The sequence below is a fragment of the Sinohyriopsis cumingii genome, chromosome 1, assembly GCF_028554795.1.
Source record: "Sinohyriopsis cumingii isolate HCF-2022 chromosome 1, ASM2855479v2, whole genome shotgun sequence".
Taxonomy (NCBI): Eukaryota; Metazoa; Mollusca; class Bivalvia; order Unionida; family Unionidae; genus Sinohyriopsis; species Sinohyriopsis cumingii.
Genome location: NC_142961.1, coordinates 9,476,321 through 9,496,512, shown reverse-complemented (window position 1 = coordinate 9,496,512; position 20,192 = coordinate 9,476,321). Strand labels below are relative to the sequence as shown.

Sequence of the window (20,192 nt, the reverse complement as noted above, 5' to 3'; positions counted from 1 at the left end):
TTGACTTAACTTTTCCAACATTTATAAATCCAGAGACATTCATGTCATATGATGGAAATGAAAATCCCCAACACTCGTATTTACCATTGTCCAGAGAGAGAGAAATAAAAAAGAGAAAGGGTCTGCCCTTTGGACATTTTCATATTTAATTAAATATAATCGATTTTTGGAACATCATAATAAGTTTAAGAAACAACAACAATAAAGCAATAAATACATTACAGTATGTGTGCCTTGTAACTGACAAATTTAACTTATAATGTCGACCGGCTATTGCAACTATGTATTGTTGATATTATAAACACTGTAGATAGACCCCAAGGAAATCGTAAGCATACTGTTACGACTAATCATATTCTTGTAGATAACCTGTTACAAGATCACTTTTAAGGTTTTCATCCAAATTAAATTGTTTTTCTCTCTCACTCTATATTTCATACGTATGCTACCCCTTATGCATGATAGGGAAGAGGGGAGAGGAATAAAGAAAGGATTGCGATGAAATTGCGTACCATTTCAAATCCATTTATAAAATGGGGACTATTAATAATTTTTATTGTTATTTTCATATGTTATTATTCATTAATGATTGGAAATTCATCATTGAATTATAGGCCTGCAGTTGAAAGAATGTTAACTTTATATATTCATCTTATTGCGCCATGGGCGGATCACAATTTGATTACCAGTAGTACTGGTATATCAATTTGCTTTATATCAACACTTTCAATGCCATGTTATCTCTAATGGGTATGTGTGTTTGTATATATATATATATATATATATATATATATATATATATATATATATATATATATATATATATATATATATATATACATATATATATATATACATACATATATATATATATATATATATATATATATATATATATATATATATATATATATATATATATATATATATATATATAATAAACTGACTACGAACAGTGCAAACTTAGTATCTAGCTAGCCTAAGCGCTTTCTACTCTTAATGAGTCATTTTCAAAAGCAAATACTAAACATAGACAAGACAAACAAATAAAACAGACAAACCGTTGTCCTTGTAAAACTTTACATGACTATAACTTGTTGCGGATGCTGAAATATGTTTTATATTGACCTAGAAATCGATGAGCCATAGCGTCATCTGTTATTTTATGTAAATTTATGTACACGCAAATTATATCCCGGATATTTAAATGTTATAGTTGTAATTATAGGTTATTGGGTGACTAATATGAAAATTTAGAGAATTATTGAAAAGAGAACAGCCAACTGCAGAAAGGTAATTTTATTTGTGAATGGCTGTCCTTTTCTAGTCTTCTTGGTTTAAACCACTTGGTTTCAATGTTCTAAGGCAGCGTATCCAGTAAGGTTCTTTTTCTTTCCTGGTTTCGGATCTCCATTTGGGGATTGTGAGCAATTGCTATAAGTGTTGTATCACTGAAAGTGTGGCCATGGGAGGGGAAGTGTTCTGCGGCTGGGCTTCTGTACAGCTTGTTTGTCATCCAATCAGATCTATGAAAGTTGATCCTTTTGTGTAGTTTTTCAGTTTCTCCGACATACTGGATGCTACAGATCTTACATGTGATGAGATAAATTACATTCTCTGTTTTGCACATTTTGTTTGATCTAAATATGTTCAGTTTTTCTCTGGTCACTATTCTGGAAAATGTTCTGGTTTCTATCATATATTGGCAGGTTTTGCATCTTTTATTGCCACAGGAGCCAGATTTGCTGGTGTGGTCTTGGTTAGTGATTGTCGTCAGTTTCGCCCCGACCAGGGTGTCCTTGCGGTTTTTGGGTTCCCAGTAGGCTACTACAGGTTTGTTCGGGAGTATTAACTATGGTGCAGCCAGCATGTTCTCTTTTCAATAATTCTCTAAATTTGCTTATTAGTTACCCAATAATCTATATATGGGGGATATAATTTGCTGGTACATAAATTTACATAAAAATAACATGACGCCATGGCTCATTGATTTCTAGGTCAATATAAAATATATTTCAACATCCGCAACAGGTCATAGTCATGTAAAGTTTTACAAAGACAACGGTTTGTCTGTTTTATCTGTTTTATTTGTTTGTCGTGCCCATGTTTTTTATTTGCCTTTGAAAAAGACTCATTAAGAGTCGAAAGCGCTTATGCTAGCTAGATAATAGTTTTGTACTGTTCGTAGTCACTTTATTACATTTATCTTAATCAATCCCTGACAAACATGATTTCTTGCTGGATCTAGTGAACTTGAAAGGACTGTTATTTGCCATATGAATTTGTATTCTTTATATAAATATATATATATATATATATATATATATATATATATATATATATATATATATATATATATATATATATATATATATATATATATATATATATATATATATAATTAATTATACTTAAATTTATTTTACTAATTATAATTTTTTAGCTTTTATTAAAACACAGTGTTTGATAACATTTTTTTCATACTACAGGAGGCTTACCAAATTGCTGTCAAATGTTTCTTGGGAGATAGCTATTGGCCTCTAAATTGTATATCTAATGGTGACCTGCCATGAAATATGGCAGCCATTACAAAACATTTGAAGAGAAAATACATTAAATGATTTCTGAAAAACTTTTGAACAGAATTTGAAAAATATTTAACTCACATTACCGTGGCATATTGGAATAATTTCAAGTGGTTACAAATCATGCCGATCCACCATCAAATATAGCAACTAAACATGGTCAAATTTTTAAAAAGTATTCTTAAACACTACTGAATAGAATATAATCAAATTTTGCATAGGCATGATAGTCTTTCAATTTGTACAAATGATGCTGATCCACTGATACATGTGCTTGCCATTACCAACAATAACAAAATCTGTAAGCGATCAAAAACCACTAAACAGTCTATGAGGAATATGACAAAGTATCCTGGTATGAAGGCTTTTCAAGTTTGCATAAATGATGCCAATCTGCCTGTACTAAAATAATTACAATATATAAGTGTCAGAAACCATTATTCAAATCAGATTTCTCTGCCAGCTACTTTGGGTTTTGTCTCATTTTACCTCTTGTTCCCACAAAGATGGCACCATGTTAAACTTCAGTCCCTTCCGTGATAAATCCCTACATATACTGCTCAGACTAGATGACAAAAGGAACCCAGATATGGTATCGTGTATAATTGTTGTATACATTCCAATTTTTGTCAAGCCTACGTTGTTGGAAACTCTAAACATTGATCATGTTGGTACGTACATTTAGAATATCAATCCCACTGAGGACTCTTTACCTATCATATGGTTAGGTATGCATAAGAAAAAAGTGTGCAACACTAAGGTCATGAAACATAGTTGGCCAAATAAGTGGCTTTATTTAATATTGTAATATGACTTAGTGCCATAGTCCCTTTCAAACTGGTGGAACCATTCACTATTGCATTTTGTCTAGTACAGTCTGCTGTTTAAAATCGTGAGCGCATTTTTTTCATGGTATATCATTGACATATTTAGGTTGCATGGAACATTAAAAATATCCTTCTTGCTTGAATTAAATTTATTTACAGATGCTCCCCAGGACATTACAGATATCAGTTGTGTCAGTCATGAATGGGATAAGTTTCTGAGCTGTTCGTGGAGACACCCAGTAGAATATTTGAATAAGAGCAACATCCAAGTAACATCAAGATGGTAAGATAGGTGTTCAGTATGTGAATACTGCAGCCTTCATTTGTTGCCTTGAAAAGTCAACATAATCCTTGATTGTACTTATCAAATATTTAACTTCATCTAACGCCACCATTTTTAATACAGTAGCAGTTGTCTTTGACTGAAGTGAAATTGACAACTTCAGTTGCCTTTTGCCAATACCAGTTGCATATAGATTTTTGTATATTTAACTTGTTTTGTGTGTTGACTTTTATTCATGCTGATATGTATATCACTATTGTGTGATTGACCTTTGTCAGTAATCAAGTTAAGGGCCTACCAACATGTGTCATTCATTTTGTAAAAAATATAGTACATAGATAATATTTGTCTGTGATTATATATTAAATATTCAGACCATTATTAATGGAATTAAAATTGTTTACTTGTATCTGAGATTAGGACATTAGTTTTTCACTTGGAAATTCCTGATCTTGTTCACAGTGTAAACATTTCTAGAAAGAAGTTAACCTTCATCCTGGTTGTGTTATTGTGTTGTAGCTTTTTATAAGAATGTTATTTACTTCAAAATTAATCATTTTACCTTAATATCGAAAGTTGAATCAGTTTTACTGTTGTGTTCAGTTTTTAATTTGGGAGGATTTATTTCTGACTAAATCACTATTTTGGTGTTATTGTGAATTCCTTCAATGACATTTTGGATTATATCATTCTGATACATCAAGACTGTTGACATGTTAGAATATCTGACGCTATTAGCATATCAGCATAATGAACATTGGAATTTATTTGGAACACCTCTGTAATTGAACATTAGTAACTCTATACATTTAGACTTGTGATTGAACTTTTAGGACTATTTGGGATTTAATTCACAATACTTTAAGTTCTTTTTAAATTTTCACTTACAATTCTAAGGAAACAAATTATGTGTTGAATTTTACAAAATTTGTTGATTTTTCCTCTTTTATGTTATGTAGATTAAGACCACAGAGTTGTAACAATAGCATATTTCAACTCTTACCAGTCATACAAAATAATGATCCCATGTGATCCCTGGTAGGGGGTCAAAATATCAAATATAAAATTTCAATTACATATCTTTGAAATTGAAGGAGTATGGCATGTATTTTGCATAATTTCCACCTTCTAGTTTATAACTATATTCTCTTAGACAAAATTTTCAGCTAAACAGGTGTAGTAAGTTACATTAAGCAGAATGGCATGAAGAAGGATTGACATTTCTGCCTCTTTCTTTCCCTCTCCATCATCTTAGGGCAAATTTTATTTTAATCACAAGGTGTATAAATAAAACTCTTGTGGAATACCTATGTCCATGCAATATTTATTGATTTTGATCTTGTCTATTACAAACAAGATACATATATTGTGTTAGTGAATGCACACAGTTAGTCTGAAGCATGTGAATTTGAAATGGACAATCACACTATATGGAGTCCTTTTCAATATTGGGTCATTTATTTTTTCATTAATGATCTCTTCCCCAAAGAAAGACAATATATTTTTGACATTTTTTTATCATATATGAAAAATTCCAAGAAATACAATAATTGAAAAGTCTGGTTGCTGCTGAAGAACACTGCAGTAAAAACGAAGAAATAGTCTTATCTTGAATTTGAATTCTTTTTGGCTGGTAGAACATGTCTTGTCAGGTTAATGATGTAGAACATGTCTTGTTAGGTTGGTGATGTAGAACATGTCTTGTCAGGTTAGTGATGTAGAACATATCTTGTCAGGTTAGTGATGTAGAACATGTCTTGTCAGGTTAGTGATGTAGAACATGTCTTGTCAGGTTGGTGATGTAGAATATGTCTTGTCAGGTTAGTGATTGTAACGATTGCTATTAAACCACAAGATATCAACCCAGACAGAGTCAGATTTACTGTATGTTTACATTTGCCATAACAATAAAAGTCAACCCAGTCATCGTCAGATTTACTGCATGTTTACCGTTGCCATGACAACAAAAGCTTCCACATGACTCTGACATTTTTCCAGTCTTTAAAGAATAGATTCTCATTTTCTTGCATCTGTGCTTGCTTGGTGTGAAAATCTTGAGAGTTAATAACTTGAATAGGTTTCTTGTTAAAAATGTTGTGGATAATCAATGGGAATGGAAACTGGAAGTAAGAAAACTTTTGGTCATTTAAGTTATTAATGAAGGAATTGGTTGAAACTTAAGACTAATATTTATTGGCAATATGTTTGTAGCTAAATCGATAATGAAAATTTATGCAAAAATTAAGATAATATAATATCTACACAGTTTATGAAATAATGAAATTTTCAACTTCATCTTGCTACATTGATTATACTTACATTTTATTTATCATGATTGCTTTTGGAATTTTAGGACAAGTCAGCGTATTTCAGGTTATGTCGATTGTATTGAGAGCAACTACAATTACTGCAACCTGACTCAAGGGAGCTTTTTCAGCGGCAAAAACGTGACAATATCTGTTGAGGTGAAGAACACCAGGTTAAATGCTTCAACCACAGGAACATTTGAATTTGATACAAATAAAATTGGTAAGTACTGTAGCTATAATATATGTGTTTCAATATATTTCCAGTTGGGTTATAAAATGGCAAGACTAGTTAAATGTACATTAGATATGATGCCAAGACATGTAAATCCCTGATGATGGGTTATGTTATTTGTCTTGTGCAAGGTTGCATTATGCAGAAGACAAAAAAAATTGTAACTCCAAGAATTTCCGATTCATTTCTTGCCCACATGAATTAATTTTTCTCATCCTTGTTAGCTTTAGATAGAATAGAAAAGAAAGACAAAACTCATCCTATTTCGATTTCATTACATTTGAATTGAAAACTAAAATGCTTTTAAGATTGTATCATTAACACAAATCCTTCTGAATCTTGCCATATTATGATTTCATAAAAATGTCATAGGTTGATGAGACACCAAGTTAACTAGAGATAAGACAGGCTTAGTAGGATCGGCTTTCTATGTCACATTGGTGAGAAATAACAGTTAACCTAAGATAAGACAGGCATAGTAGGATCGGCTTTCTCTGTCATGTTCCTGAGAAATTACAGTTAACCTAAGATAAGACAGGCGTAGTAGGATCGGCTTTCTATGTCACATTGGTGAGAAATAACAGTTAACCTAAGATAAGACAGGCATACTAGGATCGGCTTTCTCTGTCATATTGGTGAGAAATAGTTTTTGTTATACGGATCTTGACTGCTTCTAAAATCAAAGCACAGAAAAGATTTACCAAATTTGTATACCCCTTGTGTCAATAGATGCAGAAGCATATTATAATCCCCATGGTTAATACGAGAAAAAAAGAAGCTGTTGAAGCAATACATAACATGATTGCATGGACTATTTATTCATTTATAAAAATAAAGAATGGGAGAAATGTTGTTGTTTTTCTTCATGTCCCCAATAACTTTTAAACTGTTTGCTTAACACATTTCCACACAGAGAAGTATACATATCAAAAATATAACATTCAGCCCAGCCTCTGTGTAGTACATTTTCTTTAAAACATGACATGAGTTTAATTTACCGTAGACCTAAACATGAATTTACCTTTACCGTAGACCTAAACATGAATTTACCTTTACCATATGCAGACTAGACATCTGATCATGCACAGCTCAAGTAAATACACTGACGAGTGGAGTATTACCTAATGGATGAGTGAAAGTGATGAAAATAGTGTAATCACTTAAATAATTGAAAAGGATTAATATCATAAGTAGTGAATAGGGGCACTATAGTGACAATGGGAATTAGCATTAAAAACACCCCTGGGCAAATATAGCGACAATGGAAATTTAACATCGAGAAAAATCGAGGGCAAATATAGCGACAAAGGAAATTAACATGGAGAAAAAAAATCGTGGGCCACTCTAGCGACAAGGGGAATTGAACATGGGGGGAATAAAGTGTGGGTCTATCTAGGGACAAGGGGGAATTGAATATGGGATTTTTTAAAAAAAAATAAAAATAAAAAAATTAAAAAAAGGGGTAGGCAATGGAAAGTCATTCTCTTTTCGAGAAATGTGGGTGGCCCTGAAAAGGGCCTTTGGGTTTATGTTAATATGCCCTTAACATAAATGGCATCTGTGGCATCTTCTTGTCCTCAAGCTGCGTCTTACTCGAGGGCCATAAATCAGTGTCCTCTTGAGGCAACCTTGTCTTTCTACATACACTCTTCGTATCTACAGACTGGTGTCTGACTTGTCGACAACGGTCCACTTGGACCGGACATACATGAGCATGTCCGTCCTAAACATCATGGAAGACACTAGGGTGGATGATTCGACTGTGGTCCACATCTTGAAGCGACGAGAACAGGTGAATCAATGCAGTGAACTGCGCTTATTTATAGGCAGAGGAAGGATTGAAACGGATTGAGTTCATTCACAAATCCGAACACGCGTTACAAAATTCAGTCAGCCCGCATCCAATCCGAATTGAGCAGTTTGTGACGTCACGTGGTCTATATAGATTCGCTAGCGCCTGTGCGCAGTCAATCTATGTGACAGTGATTCAACATGACGGAAACTCAGAAAACGATTCATTGGGGCGCACCAGCAGTGGAGACCACCCAAGGGAACCCGGACTTACTTTCAGAAGAGGTAAATTGGGATTTTGTACATTTTCTTACCTCGCAAGAATTTGTTCCGGAACCTTCGTTACCTTCTTCATTATCGCAAGTGGAGAATTTTAGACAGAGACAGAAAGAAGAATTGGAGAAATTTATACAACGACAAAAGTAAGTGGAACAAGCTTTTCTCCTACAGCAACAGCAGCAAGAAGAAGAGGTAAGAAAAAAACAACAAGAAGAAGAAGTAGCAGCAAAGAAACAAGAGGGTGAAAATCAAACGGTCACGGTACTGTTGGACATTTTAGCGGAGTTAAGAAGTCTGAAACAATTTTATCAGACTTCTTTATTACGACCGAAGAGAATACGACCTTCCCGAGCTAAACACGTCAACCCTGTGACTAAGCCTGTCGTACCACCCTTAGTGATTTCAACCCAATCATCATCATCGTTACGCAGTCCAGAATTAGGCCTTGGCCGTGGCAAAGGCTTAAGGCAGTTAAAGTTGATTGCTTAACTCACCCCTACACCAAAAAAGGCCCTTTTCAGGGCCACCCACCTCTCTCGAAAAGAAATACAATTTCAATTGCCAATAACTCAAAAAACCCCATTTTACCCCTATAGTACGTGTATATGAGTGCGTGAGTGTAGCTTCTTATTTTAAAATCAAAACTCAAATGCACTTACCTTATATCATTAATTTATTCTTTTATCCATTGTTACAATCCAATTCACAATTCACATCATAACACTTTTAAAAAAGTTCATTGACTTCTTCTTTCTCCTTGTTTAGTCTCTCTGTTTTTTAAATTTCTTCACCGTCACAGGCTTTTCCTCTTCTTCCTCCTCACTTTCTTCCCTTCTTCTTTTCTTCTCCTGTTTCTTTTTCTTCACCTGTCTGCTTTCTTCCTCTGCAGAATCCCTCTTCTTCCCAATACTTCCTATCTTCTGAAGAAGAATCCCTCTTTTCTTCTGACTCCTCTTGTTTCTTTTTTGGGCAATCTGGAGACCAATGTCCTTTTTCTTGACAATAATAACAGGTATCTTGACTTCTGTCTTTTTTAGCCCCTTTTTTTCTTCTTTGACGGTCTGGACACTCTGAAGACCAATGCCCTTTCCTCTGACAGATATAGCAAATATCTTGACTTTTATCTCGCAAGGAAGGAGAGTAGTCCGTCGGATGGTCTGAAGAGAAGTTTCTAATGACCCCTCGCAAAGCTCTGACGAAACGTTCGATTTGGCTAGTCTCTTCCATCGTTGTGCTCGGCTTGAGAGTGAAATGAATAGTGAAAGGACAGGACACACACCCTTTTATATACGCTGGTCTGCCATGACTATAAATTAGTCTATGGTGTTTAAACTTGAGTCATTTGACGTTTTTCACTCAAGATGAAACGATCCTATTCATTCGAGAAGAAAGAAGAAGAAAGTAAGAGGCAGAAACGTGATCTATCGCCTCGTACCAGGGCTGAAATCTTGGCACAAATTCATGCCAGTGATTTTGAAGAGGACATGAGTGAACCAGAATCCGAACCCTCTAAACCAAGTTCGTCACCCTTAGTCAACCCTGAAAAATACTATTCCATTCGAGAGATGGAAAAGCGCTCCTCTAGAAAATTTAGAACCACGGCTTACAAATACACGGTGAAGTTTAAAGATTTCAAGGCTGAAGTACTGTTAGAGAAAGCAGAAGTGTTCATCACTGGGGTGTGGGATTCTTTGCTCACCTCACTCAAGCGACAATGTCAACCCAAAGAAGACGATCGCTTGAGACTTTCCACACAACATGACGGTTTGAAATCCCCTGTTTGGATCGAGTTTAGCACCATTGCAGAATTGACCGCTTCCAAAGTCATGGACAAGATTCAACACGTGCAACAATCTAATGACCAGTTTGACATCACCGATGGAAAAGCCACATTGGACATGACCCACGTCTCTCCTCCTCAAGGGACCGGACGCAAAAAGATGTTATTGGTGAACGAGCATCGCAGCATTAAGCGTAGCCTTGTCCAAATTCACAATCCTCAAGACCAGATATGTTTAGCTCGAGCCATCGTGGTGGGACGAACCTATGCCGACAAAAACGACACGGCAGAATGGAAAAGAACCTGGAAAACTATTCAACGATCCGACCGAGCCAAACAGCGAAACGAAGCAGAACTCCTGTTACAACAAGCCGGACTGTCCAAAGACACACCCTGTGGCATTCCTGAGATGCAAAAATTGCAAGATGCCCTAGCTCCACGATACACCTTGAAAGTGCACCCTCAAGAAGTGCGCGGACATCTGTTGTTTCGAGGCCAAGACTTTAAGGACGGAAAAAACATTCATGTCTATTATCACGATGAACATTTCGATACCATTACCAGTATCACCGGATTCCTGGGATACAGTTATTACTGTGAGAAATGTGACCATGGTTATAATAATCGAGAGCAACACAAGCATTGTGGCTCGAAATGCTCAAGATGTTTGGCCTCTCCACCCTGTCTGAGCGGATGGCAAGAACCAGTGCATTGTTCAACTTGTCAACGCACGTTTGTCAGCCCTGCCTGTTACCAACAACATTTGAAGGCGCAGGGTTCACTGAAGAAATGCGCTTGTCAACTCCTGAGATTGTGCCCCGCGTGTGGACAAGGCATATGTACCAATGCTGCCAAGGCACACGTATGTCGAGGAAAGAAAAAATGTCACATTTGTCACCACATCGTGGACTTGGAACACCAATGTTACGTGCAAAAATACCAACCCCCACCAGAGAAAGAGGACGGTCACAAGAAGAAAGGCAATTTCATCTTTTTCGATTTCGAATGCATGCAAGAGACTGGCATTCACATTCCTAATTTCTGCGTGGCTCATCGAGCGTGCGAGAAGTGCATTCAAGAACCTATCTTCAGTCATTGACCTCACTGCAGCAAGATTCCGGGAGGGCGTGAAAAAATCTTTCGAGGACCGAACACGTTAGCCGATTTTGCCCAATGGGTTTTAGACCCCGTCGAGAAGACGTGGAGCCAAGAGGACATCGAACGTTACGGAGATTGTCATCGTCGTGCCACGGTGATGGCTCACAATTTCTCCGGATACAATGGACAGTTTCTTCTCAGATACTATACGGAACATGGCACCGAACGTCCTAAAGTGACTTTGAACGGAGCCAAAATCATTTTCATGCAAGTGGGACAAGTACAGTTTAAAGATTCGATGAGTTACTTGGCCATGCCTTTGAGTCGAATGCCTAAAACGTTTGGAATGATAGAAATGGCTAAAGGGTACTTTCCACACTTTTTCAATACGGAAGCCAATCAACACGCCGTTCTACCCCATTTACCCGAGGCTCACTATTACGACCCCGACAACATGCGTACCGAACAAAGAGAAGCTTTCTACGCTTGGTACCAGGCTCACGCTTCGGACCCTTTCGACTTTCAGGAAGAAATGCTAAAGTATTGTCGTTCCGACGTGGACATTTTACGGCGTTGCTGTGGAAAATTTCGAGAACTGTTCATGGAACACGGAGGGGTCGATCCTTTGAAAGAAGCTTGCACCATTGCCAAAGCGTGTTCCTTAGTGTACCGGCAACAATTCATGCCTGAAAACACCGTGGATGTCATCAGCCCTCAAACGACCCACTATGTCAAACGTCAATACTCGGTCAAAGCCCTACGTTGGTTACATTACTTGTGCGACAAGGAAGACAAATGGATTCAGCATGCCCGCAACGGAGGAGGCGAAAAGACCATCGGAACGTATTCGGTCGATGGCTGGGACTTAGAAAACCCCAAGATCGTGTACGAGTTTAACGGTTGCTCATTTCACTGATGTCCCGTCTGTTACCCTGATCGTAGCACTAAAAATCAGTTTTTACAACGGACCATGGAAGACTTGTACCAGGACACTTGTCAGCGACGCCTAAAGTTTGAACAGGAAGGATACCAAGTGGTGGAAATGTGGGAACACGAGTACGATCACCGTATGAAAACCGATCCCGAGTTTAAACGCCTCGTGGAAAGTTACCAGTTCATGGACCCGCTGAACCCGAGGGATAGTTTGTACGGAGGAAGGACCAATGCCACCTGTTTGCTGTACCAAGCCGACGAAGAGAAAGGAGAAGAAATCAAATACTTGGACGTGTGTTCGCTGTATCCCTACGTGTGCAAATATTGTCGCTTTCCTGTAGGGCACTCGCAATTGTTGACGGAACACATCGACCTGAAAAACATTCGACAATACGAAGGCTTGATCAAGTGCAAAGTCTTGCCTCCCACGAACCTATACCATCCCGTCTTACCTCACCATTGTCAAGGTAAACTGATGTTTCCATTGTGCCGTACTTGTGTCGAAACGTGCAACCAAGACCAACCTTGTCAGCACACCCAGGAAGAACGTGCCTTGACGAGAACCTGGGTCAGCGTAGAATTGTTCAAAGCTCTGGACATGGGATACCAACTGTTAGAAGTGTACGAAATTTGCCACTTTCCCAAGACACAACAATACCATAAGGGTGATCCCAATCAGAAAGGCATTTTCGCCGGCTACGTGGATGCCTTTTTGAAACTGAAACAAGAAGCTAGCGGCTATCCTTCCTGGTGTCACACTTCCGAAGACCAAATACAATTCAAAGACAAATACTATGAACAAGAAGGCATCTCTTTAGACCACATCGAGAAAAACGAAGGCAGGCGATCGTTTGCCAAAGTGATGTTAAATTGCTTGTGGGGTAAAATGGCACAACGACCGTGTTTACCCAAGACGGAATATTTGACAGAACCTTCCCGCTACTTCCAGATGATTCACGACAAAACCAAATACATGAAACACGTGGACGTCGTTCGAGAGAATTTGATCTTGGTCAATTACGAAGAAGATCTGGACTTTGTACAAGACGACCCCTTTGGAAATGTCATCATTGCGGCTTACGTGACAGCTCATGCTCGCTTATAATTAGAACTGTTAGGGGAACGCGTCCTGTACTTTGACACGGACAGTTGCATTTACGTCCATCACCCGAGTCAACAGCACCCTAACATCGAAGGAGACCGTTTAGGAGCCTGGACAGACGAGCATCCCGACGACAAGATTCTAAGTTTCGTCAGTGGCGGTCCCAAAAAATACGGCTACGAATACCGGGACAAACAGTGAGAAGTGCACACGACGTGCAAAGTGAAAGGACTGACTCTGAATTATCGTACCAGTCGTGTGGTCAACTTTGGGGTATTGAAAGAAGCCTTGCAATCGGGAGAGGATGAACACTTTAAAGTGACCACCTATCAACCGAACAAGATTGTACGTTTACCCGCTCACCACATCGTCAGTCGGCCCTTGGAAAAAGTCTATCAAATCGTGTACCAGAAGCGAGTTCGACTTCCCAATCATTTCACCTTACCGTATGGACACGTCGGTATTGGTCTGTATATAAAAAGGAACCCTAGGCAAGATCGATAGTTCATTGTGACTACCAAGACCAGGCGAACAAGATGAATACTTTGAAAGAGACGTCGTTCCAGTTTGGGGAATGTAAAAAATACAAGCTCGTGTCTTAGAAGCTAGTCTCAAAGAAGTCTTACGATGGTTCGCGGTGACGGCACGTCAAATACTCCAAGGAATCATTCAGATTCCTCATCAAAGCAAACGCTTTTTCGATCGAAACAAAGTCGCTTTGTTCCAACTGGCCGATCCCCGCATCGACACTCAAACCAAAAAAACAAATCATTTTGAAACCTGGAGGGAGCGGTACTCTAGGAGGGGTCATCATTCGTTCTCTCTTAAGATGGGATCCTAATGCCCCAAAGTTATACCCAAGAAAAAAGTCCAACGAAGCCCCAAGAAGAAAAAGAAAAAGACGAGGTCCCCAAGAAGAACTTCTCCAGTGGCAGGACCCTCCTCTTACCAGACACCATCCCGGAAAAAGAAAAGAAGCCCTCAGAAAAAGAAACAGAGAAAAAGTCCCCAGAAAAAGAAAAGCCCACAGAAGAAAACTAGTCGCAACAGAGGCACTTCGGCCAGGACGCAACCTTACACTCGCAAACCAGTGACTGCGTCTCCGGCATCCTCACGCTCATCCACTTCTCCGTTGATGACACCAAGAACTGAAGAGTACTTGGAGACGTTGATTACACCAAGAACTTCTCCGTTGATGACCCCAAAAAGAACTTCCCCAGTGACAGGACCCTCCAATTTAGCGGCAGTGGCTGCTGCTCACAAAGTACCTTCTCCCAAAATCAAAGTCCAAGAAAGATCGGGCATGTTACAAAGTTTACTGGATTTGTCCAAGCAAGAACTGGCTTGATTTAGTCCGTTACGTACCCCTGCACGACGTGTCATGCCTGTCCTCAAACTAATACGACATAAAGACAATCAGTGGCGACGCGTTCCAGTATAAGAAAGGCCTGTGACCAAGTCGGGGTATCAGTGTTTTTGGTGCTCCTGAAGACTCAAAGATGTCACCCTCCAGAAAACCCCAAGGAAAGAAAAGGAAAGGACTACCACCACGTTTAGTCAAACATGGGGACATGTTATCTGTCCTGTCCAAAGCTTCTCCACCTCTACGAAAAAACCTCATTCAATCGACCTCCAAAGAGGTCATCGATACCGTGTGCGAATGTTGTTTGAACGTCTTGAAAGGCACGATCCCTTTGTCCAAACACCAGAAACAATGCTTAGGCAAACATCGTCACGTTCTTCGCCAAATGGTTTAAAAGAAAATTCCCATTCGTCAAAAAAAGAAGATGTTGGTCCAACGTGGAGTTATTTTACCCCTCTTGTTAAGTCCCATACTGAAGGGAGTCTTGGGAACCATGTTGGGAGGACTGGTGGGAGCAAGATAAAAAGGCCTCGGAAGTCCCAAGATCTCAGAATCGACCCCTGATAACCCCATGGAAGGACGAAAACTGGCTTTAGTACCTTACAAACGATGGATGGAATACCATCGGTGGCAAGAACAACGCACCCCGCATTTACCTCCCAATCCTAATTTGAGCGAGATGTCCCAGTTACAACACGAATTTCAGTCCTTGATGGATCGCCAAGATTTGTCCGAAACAAAAAAATCGCAAAAGTACGGCCAACTCTTGCAACGACTGCAACTCTTTCACCAGAAAGCTTTAGACGAAACAGCTCTACCCACTCTGAAAGATTTTAAGACCTTGATGAAAAGTCCAGCACCATCACCAGTACCAGTACCAGTACCACCACTACCCGTGACCAAGACAGAAAAAGGAGAAGAAGAAGAAGAAGGGTTTCAAACTCCACCAGAAAAAGTACGCAAGTTAACAACACCGCCTACCTCCAGAATTGGATGGATTAAAAAGATGATGGCCACCCCTTCTTCCTCACAAGAGAAAAAGAAAGTGAAGACAGAAGTGAAACAAGAACCGATATCCCCTGCTCAGACATCCTCCTCTTCGACACCTATTGCCGGTCGCACACGCAAAGCCTTGCAATCCAAGAAAATACCCCAAGAGAAAAAGAGTAGCCTCTTCCAAGAGTGGGTGCCTTATTAACACACCAACCAACACAAAAAATGGAAAAAGTCTTAGCCAGCATTTACTACGATCCCTCCCATCCTGCAGGTTACGCAGGAGTTCAAAAATTGTATCGTGCTGCCAAAACGCGACTGAAAAGTCTCCGTTTACCTCAAGTGCAACGATGGTTACAAGAACAAGCTACCTACACTTTACACAAACCCATTCGACGCAAGTTTGCCAGAAGTCGCACCCGAGTGGAAGGCATCGATCATCAATGGCAAGCCGATTTAGCCGATGTCTCTCATTTGGCCAGCTACAATCGTGGCTACAAATATTTGTTTTGTGTCATCGACGTCTTTTCCAAATTTGCCTGGGTCGTGCCCTTGACTTCCAAATCGAGCAGTGAGTTAGTGCGAGCCCTGCAACGGGTGTTGAAACAAAGTGGTCGTCACCCTCTTCGATGGCAAACGGACAAAGGCACCGAATTTCTGAACCAAGCTTTCCAAAAAGAATTAAAGAAACGTGACATTCATTTTTTTACCACCGAGAATCCCGAAACCAAAGCCAGCATCGTGGAACGTTTTCAACGCACTTTGAAAGAACGCATGTGGAAATATTTTACGCATCACCACACTCTGAAGTACATCGACATCTTACCGCACCTGGTGCAAGCGTACAACCAATCTTACCATCGAAGAATCGGACGTGCCCCGCAAGAAGTGACTCCCGAGAACGAAGTGTTGGTGTTTGAGCGCCTGTTTGGTACGTCACCGACGAGGGCTGTCCCCAAGAAAAGTGGAGAGTTGACCGTAGGAGATTGGGTGCGCATTGGCAAAACCAAAAGCACTTTCGACAAAGGTTACTTACCTAACTGGACGACCGAATTGTTTCGCGTCACTGGACGAGTGCATGGCCGTCATCCTGCCGTCTATAAATTGGAAGACATGAACGGAGAAGTGCTCAAAGGAACGTTTTATTTGCCCGAGTTACAACGTGTCACCAAAAATGAAGACGACGTGTACGACATCGAAAGCATTCTTGAACGCAGAACCCGTAAAGTGGGCAAACGACGTGTCAAAGAAGTCAAAGTACGTTGGAAAGGATATCCACCCAGTTTTGATTCTTGGATCGACGCTTCGCAAGTCATCGACTATAAAAAGAAGTGACCATCATGCCTTTTCACACAGACGCAGCTACGTCGACCTCTCATTCACCCAGTTCTTCTCTGCAAGATTTACAAAAACAACCCTTGTGGGTGTGGTGTGGATAACGTGTGCCTAAAACGCAAATCGTCTTTTTCTGCCAAATCTTCGTGGTGTATTGTGTCATCGGGGCAGCCATCGCCAATTTGAGTTTGCAACAAGGAGACAAACAATTGTGGACCATTTTATTGAGCAGTTGCATCGGTTACCTGCTTCCCAATCCCTCCCTGAAATTCTCTTCCAACGGGAACCAAGGGAACCTTGTGTCCAGTGCCAGTGCCAGTCACCACTCCAACAACAACCACAACCAGAACCCCATTTTGGGCGGAGACACGCCTCTGACGTACACTAACCCCTCGGAGAGCCACAGAACTCTGGAATTATGAGTCACCAAAACCAATTTTACTTAACCTTACCCAGTGACAGTTCCATGGAGGTGTTTCCCAACAACACGTTGTGCTGTTACACGGCCAAATTATCTCAGGCTATCCCCTTAGATCACGAAGCCCATTGGGAAGTGGCTTTAGTGGAAATCATTCACCCGACCCAAGTCCTCAATGTCCTTCCCGATCAAAATAAATTTGATGTGTAAGTTTATGACGAGCGAGTGCAACAGTACTTGGATACCCAGGGCAAATATGACAAGAAAACCCGTTTACAAAATCAAAAGTACACCACCTATCACTTGTTCATTCCCCCAGGCTATTATTTTAGTGGTCAACATTTGGTCAACACCATAGCCACCAAGTTTAATGGCGTGTTTCTGAAAGCTTTGGAGGATGCCAAAAAAGGTGTCGTCACCCTGGAATACCACAAAACAGCTCGTCGCTTCCTGATAAAATTTCCTGAGGGGGGTAAAATCATGTCTTTCTTATTTTGTCCTGAATTGTTTGACATGTTGGGCGGAGACATAAACATGAGAATGACCATGATGAAGAAAAACGAATTACCCATCGTTTATGACAACGATTCTTTTAGCAAGTTATTTCGTACCCCAGTAGAACTGAATCAAGGACTGAATTTGATGTTTCTGTATTCCGATGTGGTGGAGTACAACGTGGTGGGACACACCTCCGTACCGTTACTGCGTGTCATTCCTTTCAAAGTGGATTCTGCCACGAACGCTGACGAGGAAGGTGGAAACACTTACCACGTCCACCGCGAATTTGTACATCCTCACTATTTACCCGTCAGCAAACGTATTTGGACACGGTCAACATTGCTATAAAAGGAGATTTGTGACAAAATATTCCATTCACCAAAGGAAAAATCACGGTGAAACTCCATTTTAGAAAACGATTTTCTCACGACTCGTAAGTCATGTATCCAGTGTACCGAGGGGTTGCTCGACAGCGAGGACACGGTTTAGGAGATATGTTAAAATCGGCCTTTCGTTCGGTGGCTCCGGCATTGAAACCGATGGTGACACGCGGATTGCACGCCTTGAAAGATGCGGCACTGACACAAGGCAAAGAATTTCTCCAAAATGTCATCATCGACAAACAAAACCCCAAAGAAGCCTTCATGAGGGCTGGCAAAAATGTCTTGCTGCAAACGGGTAAAGACATTTTAGGCCGACGAGACACACCTATAAATGCCCTGCACGCTACCGAGTCAGGCATTCAGCAAGGACAAGGCAGAAAGAGACGACGAAGAAAATACCCTTTCACCAGACTTCAAGCTAGAAAGACAAAGAAAAGAAGAACCGTTCGAGGCTTAGACGTTTTCGATTATTGAAAAAAAAAACAGAACAAAATGATGCACCGAGAGTCATGCGCATGTTCCAAGTCGGAACTGGATCTGTTTGCCATGCCCCCCACCATGATGACCATGCAAGAATCCCAGTGGGTGGAATTTCACCCCGTCTCCTCAATGACAGCCTCAGCTCCCATCGAGTTTGAAATCAAAGGACAGCCCGAAGATTACATCGATCTGAATAGCAGTTACTTGTACTTGAAAGTCAAAGTTGTCGATGAGGACAATTCGTCCCTAGATGGCGATGAGGTAATAGCTCCCGTCAACAATTTCATGCATTCCTTGTTCAGTGGAGTGGACTTGTACTTGAATAACAAACTAGTCAGTAGCAGCATGGATACTTACCCTTATCGAGCGTACCTGGAAAATCTCTTGACGTACGGAATAGATGCCAAGAACACTCATCTCAATGCCTGTGTGGTATGGGAAGCTGACGATACAGGCCAGTTTGAAGAATTCGAAACTAATGCTACCAAAGAACACAATGCGGGATTTGTAGAACGAAGAGACAGAATCAAAAGTGGAAATAGTTTAGAACTGATGGATCGTTTGCATTTGGACATGTGGTTGCAAGAAAAGTATTTGCTGAACGGAGTGAATGTTCACCTGAGACTGAATCGTAGCAGTGCCGCTTTCCATTTGATAGGTACTAGTGCTTGCAAAACTGTCATCGAGGAAGCCAGGCTCTACGTACGACGCGTGGAAGTGTTACCTAAAGTGGGTAACGACATCAGTCAGACGTTGAGCAGAACGACCGCCAAGTATCCCATACGACGCGTGGAAGTGAAAACCTTCACCATTCCCAAGGGACAGCGATCCATGATCGAAGATCATCTGTTTCAAGGACAGTTACCCAAAACGTTTGATCGTTGGTATCGTCGAGAATGAAGCCTTCAACGGAGCTTTGGCTAAAAATCCTTTCTACTTTAGACACTTTGGCGTGTCCAAGATGGAAGTCAGTCGCGATGGCAGGACCTTGTGTACCCGACCTTTCGAACCTGACTTTGACAAGAAGAATTACTTGAGATCGTACTTGTCCCTGTACGAAGCCACCGGACAATTAGGAACCAACACCAGTCACGGCATTACGTACGACGATTACGCAGGAGGCTATGCTTTGTGGGCTTTCGATTTCACTCCAGACCAAGGCAGCGACGAGGGACATTTCCACCCTATAAAATCCGGCCAGGTTCGTGTGGAAATTCAGTTTGCAAACCGAGACCCTGATGTAACGGTGAACGTCATCCTGTATGCAGAATTCGATAATACCATAGAAATCAACAGTTTGAGAGAAGTCATTCTAGATTACTAGTAACCATGGAAGACTGTTATCCCTCTTTACCTAGTGGAGAAACTTTGGACATGAAATGGGAGGAGACCATGGAAAAAGAAGAAGTGATCATGATGAAGTCAAGATGGCCAGAACAAGAAGCCCATTTAGTCTCCTGTTTCGCCAAACACTTGGTGGAAAAAATGACTGAATTGATCAAG

The 20,192-nt window shown here is 40.1% G+C and overlaps 1 protein-coding gene across 1 annotated transcript in view; it reads left to right on the top strand.

The window, feature by feature from the left end:
* The window catches only part of LOC149806397 (uncharacterized), a 72,352-nt gene that overhangs the window by 19,219 nt on the left and 32,941 nt on the right, over positions 1 to 20,192 (top strand). The window contains exons 4-5 of the mRNA XM_089964248.1: positions 3,572 to 3,695; positions 6,049 to 6,224. Of these exons, the coding sequence (XP_089820374.1) occupies positions 3,572 to 3,695; positions 6,049 to 6,224 (300 nt within the window). The remainder of the gene's footprint in view (positions 1 to 3,571; positions 3,696 to 6,048; positions 6,225 to 20,192) is intronic.